Source organism: Empidonax traillii, unplaced genomic scaffold, assembly GCF_003031625.1.
Source record: "Empidonax traillii isolate 1590-97213 ecotype Southwest subspecies unplaced genomic scaffold, ASM303162v1 scaffold271:size677799, whole genome shotgun sequence".
Classification (NCBI taxonomy): Eukaryota; Metazoa; Chordata; class Aves; order Passeriformes; family Tyrannidae; genus Empidonax; species Empidonax traillii.
In genome coordinates, this window is record NW_020955464.1 from 442,510 (window position 1) to 454,938 (window position 12,429).

Here is a 12,429-nt window from a genome sequence, read left to right on the forward strand (position 1 = left end):
TTCACACCAAACAAGTGTCAGTATCTAATTTAGTAACCAACCTTCCTAGCTTCTACTACCGTCAATGAATAGATTCTAAATTCCTTTATCAAGGAGGCTGTTTCTCCAAACAGTCTAGGGAGAAATGCTAGGGAATCTAGGTGACTCCATCAGAAGTACTGAAACTGTGAGGTGTGAATACCTCTCTAAGTAATAATCCACTCATACAAGCCACTGCTGTCTTCCTTTTGCTCCAAATAAGGGGTGCTTCTTTCCCAGTTCCACAATATTGTTCTATCTATGGCAGGAAAACATGTAAGAAGATAGCGTGAATACTTCATTATCTCCCCAACTATAATAACTGAGAAAGTGTAGCAGATTTCTTGCAATCTTTGCCCCTTTGCCTCCTCCACCTCCCAGCAGCCCATAATGTAAGGCATCCCTTCCAAAGAATTAGTGAGCTGTATTTCAGTACATGTGGGGAACATGTGGGGAACAAGTAATGAGCAGCTGAGAAAGAAACTGGGAAAAAACCATTCAATGTGTTAATAAGGTTCTCCATCAAATGTTCAAATAACCTTGGAAAAATTCCAAAGATTTTCTTTTCAGGCATCTGCAGTATTAGTCATGTTTCCTGTATACCAGTGAACTGGTTAGTCAAATAAGATGCATAACATGGAAATATTTTTCTTTTTTTGCATTTGAATTTAGGTGGGCTTAGAATTAACTGACCTTCAGCTTTTAATAATTTTTGCAAAATTTCCACGCAAATACGGGTTCCTTGATAACTCTCTTGCAATAAAATAAATTTGCCAACAAAACAGTAAGAAAAACAATCTAGAATCAAGAAAAAAATCACTCACAATTCTCAAGGGCTACTGGGTTGGAAATGTTGCTCTTGTCAATCATATGTTCAGATACTACTGCAGAAAATTCAATGTTACCCACATTTAAAATGGCAGCCAGGACACTGTACACACTTCCAAGTTCCTGAAAAATATATTAAAAAAGATACAATGCTTAATAGCCAGGTAGATTTGTCTCTGTGGTTTGTGCGATGGGCACATCCATGTGTGCTGTTTCTTGTCTGCCACGTGCCCACTACTTTTAAGAATACTTTTCTCAGCAATTATTCTTTTTCTGTACTCAGCGAAGGTTTTCAAGACAGCTAAAGAGGGCAAGACAAACTATAGCCTAATCTCTTTCCCATACTTTTTGGCAGGACAAGATTGACATGGAGTAGGGAAAACATGAAACACTGTGTACATATCCTCTTATATAGAAAGAATTCCGAGGTTATTTATATCTATCCTTCACTGTGTCTGCAGGCACAACTGTGTCTAAAAAAATTAACACCTAGATCAACAAAGATAGAGAAAAAATCTGCTTCTAGGTTTCTTGGATCATGGAAACAAAGGTACTCCAAATAATAGGTCTGTATTGTCCCCACCAATGTCATCAGGAGTTTCACTGAGAGAAGGCTGAGATCTCACATCTCTGATTCAGTGAAGCACTTTACCCTTCAAAACATCAGTTACAAACTCACCAAAGCACCCTAATATGGACTTTACTTACACGTATCTAAATTTCAAATTATTCAGTAGGTTCTGAAGAGGGACACTGCCTTGAAAATGGCTGTTATTACTCTGGACAGTGAAGTGATATATACAATAAATTATTTTAGGAACTTATATATGACAAAATTATATTTGGAATTAGTAAAATAACCCTTTCATTGCAGGTTTGATTTAGATTTGAATTGCAAATTTTCATCTGAACTGTGAATGTTTATCAGTATACCTGATGATCTGAGCATTTTTTATTCAGAAATGCTGAGGGGTTCCTGCAAAGCAGACTAGGAATCTTTGACACTGTATATTTTGTATAGCGTGTTTTATAAATAGCAGGTTAGAAACTTTTATAGTAGTTTTATAAGAAGCAGTTTGGCAAATGTGATTGCTATTTTATAACAATGAACTTTTCATAATTGCACGACATTTTATCTATAATATTCAATAGTTCGCTGGTACCATGTCAGGCATCATTTAGACAGATAAAATCCTTAATTGCTCTAGAATACTTGATCTTGTTTTCAACACTTTCAGAAATTAATCTAGCAGTTACTAAATTAATGATTCCAGTGACAGCAAGACAAACTAGATAAGCTCACTCTAAAAAATTATGCTGAGGATAATTGGCACACAGTTTACCTAGGATTAAACAATCATTTTCATTTTAAGCTTAGAAACACAGTTAAAATGCAAAGGAATGAATAACTAAACTTCTGCCATTATGCTGTACAGTACGTATAACTGCTGACATTTTTCTGCCCTGTTCCAGTGTGCTTGAAATCTGTCTTGATCTGTCTCATACAGCATGATTATTGTTCCCCTTAGGCAGTCCTTTTTTCTATTAATTTTGCTATGCAGCCTGAAATAAAACAGTCTCATTTTAAGACAGGGAGTACTGACAGTATTTGCTATTAAAATTTGCCAATCAGTTAAAATCAAATTTCAAATTAAAAAAAAAAAAAGTCTTGTTTAGGTCTCAGTTTTAATTGGAGTGGAGAATTTTTTCTGACCATGGCTTTCTGCTAATATAACACTGAACATGCTTATATGAAAGTTCCTCTGTGCACTGGGACAAATGTCATTAGGAAAGGAATTCATTGTCTTGGAGGATCTTTTTCTCACTGAAAAAAAATTGTCTTTGCACATGTATACGTATCTGATATGAGAACCTCAGTGAGGGAAGAAGAATGTTCCTTCACTCTTGCAAACACAGCTTCAGACAGGCTAATTCACCCTGTGGAGGATGTGAGACAGGCTAACATGGATGGGGCTCACATGCAGCCAAAAGCAGGTTGCCTCCAGCACTCAACCTGCTTCTGAAACTACGGGGATTCTACTGGTAAATAATTCCTTTAGAGATTCAGCTCGTGGTGGTTTGATGAGTTAATCAAGTGAAGATCTGCACAATGCTGCCAGTGACCTAGTTCTAACTGGATCTTCAATATGTATGGAAGATCTCTTTTGGATGATCAGGATTATTGTTTCCATCCATCCAAATGAACAAAAGAGCTGGTAACAAAAACAGATTTGCTGCTTTTCATGGTTTAAATTAGGACTTATCGAGGTCTCTGCTGCTGCGATAAAACTGCTATTGGTGCTGAACCATACATGTCCTTTCAGGCTGCTTCTGGAAAGGTGAAAGCAAAGGTGAAAGAATGTGATAGTACAGGTGTGATATTACTAAGTGCAGTTGCGAATAACATGTAGAGGAGAAAGAGACTGTGAATGCCACTGCTATTGTGACTTAATGCAAAATGATTATGGAGGAATAGCATAGGTGGATAAATCTGTTTTGTTATCTATTTCAAATATTTACATTGAGAAAAGCCAGAAATGGTCAGTAAGTAATTTTCTGTGAAAATATCCTTACCACATGCAGTTTTGTTGGAGAAATTAAAACATATGTCCATTCTGCAGCACTAGTGCTGTATGTCACAGATACTATATTGATCATACCCCTATTATTGTTTATGATAAACTAAGTCAGCAGTAAATGACAGCTGTGATGCACCTCTTCTCCTAAGATAGAACCAAAGCACAGGATAGGATTTCCTTCTCTTGCATCCTACTTTATAAATTCAGAGTCCTTTTTTAAATTTTAATTCTACCAACAACAGACTGAGAAGAGGAATTTAATGGCCAGCAAAACAATGATATAAGATCATAAAGAAAGAACGGGTTCAGTTAATGTTTAGTGACGAGATTCACTCCAAACAGACCTAAGAGCTCCATTCAATTTTATTTCTGGGGCTGTGAAAATATATTGAGTTCATCAATACTCATATCAATGCAATGAATTTTTAGAACTCCCTCCATGGACTTCCTCTTAAAACAGAGATGAGTCTCATATTCACAGGCCTAGAATTAGTGGTTGATAAACAGTTACAACATCATTTTCTATGCATTTAACTTGCAAAAATCTTTTTTTCCCTAATTACTCAGCTGTGCTGTGTTCACTGATTTCAAAGGCTTATTGACTAATACCATTTTATTGGTTTATCAATGCCTCAAAACCTTAAAAATTTAAATGTATAATATAAAAGTTAAGTTGACTGTGCAACATAAACACAATACTGCTAAAGGAAGAAAATAACAAGGGAGATTATTTGAATGCTTTACATAAGTTTTTCCTGATTAAGGTAGCTGGTAAAGTTCATAAATCAGCGCGCTTGTAGCAAGCATGGGTAGGGTCCTTCTCAAATCTTTGTTTGCAAAGCCTAGCCATGATGATGAAAGTTCTCAAAAGAAAACGGTTATCAGCACTCACCTCCAGTGTAAAACCTATGACTTTGAAGCACTGTTCAATTAATTCAAACTGAGACTTATAAAAGCTATTGTTCATGAAATCTTGCACTATTCTGAAATGATCATTTTGCAGATATCTGAAAGAGTTGATGGATACAGAGTTAGAATACAAATGAGGCTGAGAATTCAACAGTGCATTTTTTAGTAATCAATTTATTTAAAAATAAACTGCTTTACCTGGGAGGTCTATATTCTGGCAGTTTATAATGTGCCAGTTTTTTCTTTTCCGCGAGACCAGCATAAATATAATAAAAAATATGGAAATTTTTCTCTCCTCTGAAACAACAGAAACAACAAACTGGTTTAGTAATATAAGTATGCTACATTTACTGATGACATACATATGATTATGGAATGTTATTTTAATAACAGGCAAGACTCATGCAAACTGACAAAGGGCTCTGAAAGAAGCTGTTACAGAAGTTCCTGTGAACACCCTTTCTGTGCCATTACGTGTTTGTCCTGACTGCCAGGGTGGCTGCTCGGTACTACAAGCAGCTAAATGCTCCTCTGCCTTTGATGCAATAGGTAGATGCTCTGTAAGATCTTGCACATTTGTCACCCACCTGCATTAAATGGGCTGCTTAACTCCAGTTACTTTAAAACATCTTCTGACCGTAGGAGAGCTATACACTCCTTGTTCAATAATTCCAGTATGTTTGCTGTGTCCTTTAGCCTGAACTAAGAAAGCATGTAAGCAGACAATCAGCAAAGGGCCTTATGACTTGGCCCTGGGTGCCCAAACCCAGGTCAGAGGTTTATTGCACATTCAAGCTTCCTGTGCACCTTATGAGGAAGATGCTTAGGTGAAAATCTGCAGCCATCACTGAGCCCTGAGATGCCCAAGTCAGTCACTACTGAATGGCAAAAAGGAATTGTGTTCAAACCCCTGCTTTCTGCATGAGCTGAGGCGTGTGTCTCAGGAACACCCTTAAATCATAAAATCATAGAATGGCTTGGAAAAGGACCTTAAGGATCATTTAGTTCCAAGCTCCCTGGCATGGGCAGGGACACCTTCCACTAGACCAGGTGCTCAAAGCCCCATCCAACCTGGCCTTGAACACTTCAGGGATGGGGCATCCACAGCTTCTCTGGACAACCTGTTCCAGTGCCTCATCACCCTCACAGTAAAGAATGTCTTTCTAATATCTAATCTAAACCTACTCTCAGTTTAAAGCCATTGCCCCTACTGCACGTCCTTGCAAAAAGTCTCTCTCCATCTTTCTTGCAGACTCCCTTTAGGTACTGGAAGGCTACAATTAGGTCACACAAAGCCTTCTCTTCTCCAGGCTTAACAAACCCTATTCTCTCAGCCTTTCCTTATAGGAGAGGTGCTCCATCCCTCTAATCACCTTGGTGGTCCTCTTGTGGTCTTTCTCCAACAGGTCTGTGTCCTCCCTGTACTGGAGACCCCAGAGCTGGATGCATCACTGCAAGGTGGGGTCTCACCAAAGCAGAGTAGAGGGGCAGGATCAACCTCCCTCAGTCTGCTGGCCACACTTCTGTTGATGGAGCCCAGGATATGATTGCCTTTTTGGGCTGCAAGTGCACATTGCTGGCTCATGTTCTACCTCTCTTCCACCAGCACCCCCAAGTCATTCTCAGCAGGGCTGGTCTTGATCAGTTCATCCCCCAGCCTGTATCAGTACCTGGGTGCAGCACCTTGCACTTGGTCTTGTTAAACCTCATGAGATTCCCAGTGCAGTCACTGGAAGCCAGTGCAGTCCTCTGCATAGGGGGTACCTAGATCAGAGTCCAGTACCAACTCAGTTTGCATATTTTACTGTGGAGAGCCAGTAGTAGGAAACAAGATCCATTTAAGGAGTAGGAACAGATTAGATCTTTTACCTTTCCCCTCAGTATCTTAACCTTTAGATTGCATAGCACTGGTCTGCACACTCTCTGAAATCTCACTGTGTCTCACTGAAGGTTTGTGTATTTTCTTGGAAAGGGAAGGGAAACTGTAGGTTCAAAATCTGTTGGCTTGAGGTGGGTCTGGAACATGGATCTCCCATTTTCCAGGTAATGACTGACTGGTTTTCCAAGAAAAGTCATTCCTAGGTCTTCATGTGTGGAGTCGTGGCCTCTCAGAAGATCAAGACTTTCTTGCAGTGAAGTCCCTAAATGCCAGTTCTCTGCCCTGACAAGCTTTATGGACCAGCCACACAGAGAACTGAGTGAAGACGACACGCTCAATACAAAGAGCTTCAGCTGCCCTTGGAAGTTTATTCCTCAAAATTTAACCTCCTACAGTGGCTCTCATGCTAAACACTTTGGTGGCATTTTCTTGTGAATGCAGACACCTAAACACCTACCTAAATAATACTTGAGGCACATAAATGCCTTGTCAACTGCCTGTCTCACTATATGACTAAATATAAATATAAATTGACAGCCTCAGAACAGACCCATTAAAAGTTATGAAAAAACGTGGTGTTTTAAAGAAAAAGCTGATTTATTCTGAAAAAGCACTTTCTGTGCTTATGTTCAACTGAGGAAATAAACAACATCTAATAAAATTGCCTCTAACTTTAAATTGTTTATTGAAACAATCCAAGTGATACTTTGATGTTGTACATTTCACCAACCTACAACAGAAAACAAGGTCATGCAGAAAGACAAAAAGAGTGAAAAATGAATTAGTGATCACCAAGGGGAAAAATTTAAATCAGTGACAACACTCCTTGTCTCAAACTCTGTTGTTCTGATTGTTATTATGGCAGAAATAGATTTGCCAAAATATTTGTTATTTGGACATGCTATATATTAGGACAAAAACTGCATATCAATAAATTTAATTGGAAATTCAATTAAATTTTTCTGACTCTTATGAGATACACACATGACAGAGATGGATCTGTTCTACTTTTGATCCATAACCCTTTATAAACAAGCCCTACAAGATATTCCAAAATAGAAAACAAGCAAACAAAGAAATAAACTACAGTACTAGAGAAGACGTAGCAGAATTAAATCCAAGTGATACATTCAACATAATACTTCAAAATTCCACAAAGAAATGTAGAACTGAACTATTAGAAAGTTTTTAATTCTTTGCACATTCTGATATATTTTATATATTACATATGTATTTTTATGATATTTGATTAAACGACTCAGGAAATAAAAAAAAATGGAAAAAAGTGAAATCAGAAGTAGTTTTCAGCTAACTTACAGATTTATAAGCTATTCATACGTAACTTAAAATTAAAAGAAACAGGGACTTTATTCATCTTTGTGTTTTGAACCAAGATGATTTATTGCATTGTAGGCCTACTCTGTAACCCCCTAATTAGGTCAAATACATTTTTTATACTTACACTGCCTGGTGGACAACTCTGGATTTTTCAAGGAGATACTCTGAAATCTGAGCTCCAACTACAGTGCCACCACAAGTGAATTTCATTTCCAAATATTTTCCAAATCTACTTGAGTTATCATTGATGATAGTGCCTGCATTCCCAAATGCTTCTACAAGGTTGTTCACCTGGAGAATCTTCTCCTGTAGAGTCCTGTTATTAGCCTGGATATGAATAAGATATTGCTTCAAATTATCAATAATTATGCAAATACATTCATAAATGGTACAAAAGGTGTTCCTTTACTCTTCTTATTGGTACTGTGAAGTGTGACGTAATCGGGGGAGCCATTCCCATGGGAATTATATGGAAAGAAAGGCACATAAATATATATATACGTAATGAAACCTGTCAGAATATAGCAATCTTCAGAAGTAATGGCTGGTTGGAAGAGATAACACTCATAATGATAACAACACCACCAGAACTGATCAATTTCTGTGGTTCATCACTCTGAGATCTGCTTTTAGGATCCTTCTTAGCATCGCCTTACTGTTCCAGTACACCATACCAATCCATCAGTTTGCTGGCATCTCTCTGGGACATGCAAAAAAATGGCATTTTATTTGGACAATTATGGTGGCCACTTCCCAGAATGACTGTGTCCCACTGATAGTGATCTGGTTGTAGAAGGACGTGAAAAGCTGGAAGAGGAGTTTACTTAGTACAGTTTGGATGACTTGAAGACACTCAAAACAGGGAACTGACTAAGTCACAGCCTGCACTGCAGTGGGTACTTCCTTGTGGAAACCAACATATTTTCAAGTGACCCTACGTCAGAAGGGAGGGGGGAAAAGATGGATCAGCATCATGTTCCAGTTTTCTTTTGAAAATGTGTGACAGTCTTGCCCCACAACCAGTGCCCTGTCCATAGGTTCAGTCATTTAGGCACAAGATAGCAAAGGCATCCCCTCTGACATACCTTGCCCAGGACAGTGAGCTGCTGAACCAGCAGATGGGCACTTTGCGTTTTGCCAGCTCCACTTTCTCCAGAAATAACGATACACTGCAGAGAACAAGAGCAAGACTCTGAGCTCATTTCACACCTCTCAGCCTAGCAAAGGATAAAATTAAGACACCTCATCTTTACCTGATCGGAGTTGTACGTCACCATGGACTGATAGCCTATGTCAGCAACAGCAAAAATGTGAGGAGGGTTGGCAGTCCGTTTGGCTCCAATGTACAGTTTGGAATGCTAAGTGTAAGAAAAATGAAAACATTACTGGTGTCCCTTAACAATGTTTTTTTTTTCTTTTAATCAGAGTTTAGTTTTATTTTTAGATTAGTGTATAGCATGCTAAGGTTACCAGCAGTGATATTTTCTGAGTGAGCTGCTACTGCACTCGCTATACCATGAATCTGTATGTACTTAGTACTATAAGAACTGCTAAAAAAAATGAACTGCAATTTTCTATAATTTGAGCCCTGAGTATGCTATGAAACTCAATTATTTAGTAGAACATTTAATATTGCCAGACATCAAGGACTAAATTATAATTTAATTTTATTTGTGCTTCACTTCCTCCTAGTATTCATGCATGATATTGCTGTCAAAACTTTAGATCTTTTCCATACCTGTAGTACTTGATAATTAATAATGACAAATTACTGTATGACCAGACTTTCATACCTGTCCCCTTTTGTATCATGGGGAGACAAATTCACAGAAGTTGACATTGTATTGGGTTGTTTGGTGTATGATCTACACTATAGACATAAAGATACCAGAAATTAGGGGTTTTTTTTATATTTCTCATTTCTGTGCTGAAATTCAGCACATTAAGGGTGTGTCAATATGCACTTGAAAGAACAACTCTATTGGCAATTCTGCTTTTCAGAGTGAACTTAAGTAAGTATCAAGAATGACCTTACTTTATACATAACAGAAATATTTATATTTTAGTGGAAATCGGTGGTAGTTTAAAATAATCAAACCTAGATTTTCATACCTGTGAAGAATAAATATCTATGTTCCGAAATGGATTGACAGCAATGAGAATGTCCCCAACATATGTGTAGATCTGATCCTTAGCATAACCCTTCTGCAACTGTTCTGTTACTGTATTCTGATGGAGAAAGAACAGGAACACTGAATCATATGGGGGAAAAAAGAATATCAGGAAAACTTAAAAAGCATTCGAATAGTTACAATAAGTAAGGATAGGGAGGGAAAGTATTAATAGTCAGGAATACAAGCAATCGTGATCAAAAGTAATACTTTCAAAAACACTGGCATTTCTAATTTCTTGTGTCCAAACTCACTTTGAATATATACTTACAGATCCCTAACTGGCTGTAGAAAAATGAGTTAATGAGAGGTTTCCATGAGACAGCCCTGCCCACATTTCTAACACAGTTTAATGTAACTTATCAAGCAAGAGACATATGATTGAATTCATAACTGCCATTACACCTGCTCTAACATTACTCTCAGTTATGATATGACACAGATGTTCAACTGTTTGGATCCTATTAACATAAACTATCAGGCCTCTTTCTGTATTAACAACCAGTCTCTGCTGTGATGGTTCTTTGCTGTTGCAGAGCCAGTTCTCCCTGAACCAGGAAAAAAGAAGGGCCCTTTAGTGGCATTCAAATTCCTTGATGTAATTTCCCTCAGAATGTTCTGCATACAGAGGATGTAAACTGCCTGGTTAGGTTTCCAATCAAAACAGGCCCTAGAGCTGGATGAAGAAATTCAAACCAGCCTTGAGACTATTCTGAGGTACACGTGAAAATATTTAGGCCCTATACTCTTAGAACAGAACTACTGGCAGCAGAAGACTACAGAAGGAACTGCTTTCCCTCCACATGCACCTTTTCAGTGTTGCATGCTGTGTCCTGGTTAATGGATTTAAAGGCTGAATTCTCAATAGCTGAAGAGGTTACATTTCCTTCACAGGGAAATATAAGGAGAAAACCTTGATAAACTTTTTGCTAAACACATTCCTTTTTGGTTTTGGAAGCTCCTTGCTTTTGGCCATAACCAGATTCACATTACAGAGTTAGTTTAGGGGAACTTCTGCCCTTTTTGAAATTATTTCTTGCACTGATAGAATTTCTCTTGTCTTGCTCTGATGATGGGCTATCTAAACTGGAAGAAAAGTTTGAGTGGAAGAAAGAATACAGTTCTGAGAAGCTCCCACTCACACGTCAACGACATTTAAATTGGATTTGGTTTAGTAACATATCACATAGTCAAATGTTGCCTTTACACAGAGGCTTCCTGGGGACTTATATGAGAATACTCCACCTCTGAGGAGATGGGATATATTCTGGCTTGTTTATATTTTTTGTGTGAAAAATCCCTTTAGCTTGGATTGTTTACATGTTTCATGGTAAAAGACAGAAAGCAGTCTTACTAGCATATTGCTATTCCCAATACTAAAAAATACTTAAATCTGAACTTTGTGCAGTGAAGGAAGTTTGGATTAGTTCAATTAGTATTAATGAAACATTAAGCTACTATAACAAAGCTCTTCAAGACAGAAGATGTTCTGTGGGCATTATGGAGTATACGAGCTCAAGAGCCAGACTTAATATTCTGAACTAACAAAGATACAATATACCAGAGAAATTTTACAGATAAGAGAATGTGAATTATATGCACAGCCTGGTAGAGGAAGAATGACAGTTTATTTACTACCACTGATGGCCTCCAAGACCTGCAGATAATGTGCTGTGGCCTGATTCTTCTCTCTGGTTTTGAAGCTTAAAGCATAAACACAGCAGACTTCCCCCCACCGTTATGCATGTTCCCCTGCTCCTCGTAGATTCATTTTTGAACTTTGACAAACAATGAGACTCGTATCAGTAATTCTGCCAAAATTTCACCAACAGGCATCGACAGGTCAGAGCCTCAGCAGACATAAATTGATCCCAGTGCATCTTCACAACAAAATAAAGACAGGGAGAATCCAGGGAGGAGAATGGTAAGCTGGTTTAGGACAACTCAAGATGTTCAAGCAACACGGAAGAAGGTGCTTATTCTTGGACCTGGACTAATTTCAGGTTAACACACCACTGCAAACTGGATATTTAGCTGAAAGAAAACCCAGTGATATAAATTCTGTCAAGCCAATAGTGTTAAAATACTGTTCAGTCTATGGCTGTAACTGCAGAGATTGTTTTAGCTTGAGTTGGAATCATTCTGACACAGTAAATCTTATCTAAAATATTTGTTATAAAAAGGTGAAACGTCATTGTACATTTACACAATTGAAGTGTGACAATACAGTTGAATTTGAAAATCAACAGCACACCATTGTGTTTTAATATGTGATTAGTCCTCTTTCAGAAACATGAAAAAGACGGTTCTTACCTCATCCAGTACCTCCAAGGTTGCTAAATCATCTACTTCTTCTTGGTTTGAAACTAGTGACTTACTGTAGTTCCCTTTCTTTGTATGAATACGTTCAAATCTAGAAAAGAAAGACATACAATTTCCTGATGTAAGGAAACACAGAGTAGATCTTGCATCTGTAACCGTCTTGAAGGTAATTCAGCTGAAACATTCCAGCTTTCCACTGCTTTGAATTAAACCACACAAATGCCTGAATAACAGGAGTTTACTTCTTAGTGTAGCACACTTGTACTTGACAATTCAAAATCTGTGATTTGATCCCGCATCGGCTGCCATGAAGAACTTTGTCACTGTATAGATCCCTGCTTGATCACATCCCTACAACAGCTGCAACACTGGAGTGATGCAATAC

General features: G+C 37.9%; 1 protein-coding gene across 3 annotated transcripts in view; it reads right to left on the reverse strand.

Annotated features, from left to right (window-relative positions):
• The window catches only part of MYO3A (myosin IIIA), a 115,809-nt gene that overhangs the window by 44,787 nt on the left and 58,593 nt on the right, over window positions 1-12,429 (reverse strand). For all 3 annotated transcript variants that reach the window (XM_027889720.1, XM_027889722.1, XM_027889721.1), the window contains exons 11-18: window positions 12,036-12,135; window positions 9,664-9,780; window positions 8,805-8,909; window positions 8,637-8,720; window positions 7,676-7,878; window positions 4,533-4,631; window positions 4,318-4,432; window positions 843-969 (exon numbers count right to left, since the gene is read on the reverse strand). In XM_027889720.1, the coding sequence (XP_027745521.1) occupies window positions 843-969; window positions 4,318-4,432; window positions 4,533-4,631; window positions 7,676-7,878; window positions 8,637-8,720; window positions 8,805-8,909; window positions 9,664-9,780; window positions 12,036-12,135 (950 nt within the window). The remainder of the gene's footprint in view (window positions 1-842; window positions 970-4,317; window positions 4,433-4,532; window positions 4,632-7,675; window positions 7,879-8,636; window positions 8,721-8,804; window positions 8,910-9,663; window positions 9,781-12,035; window positions 12,136-12,429) is intronic.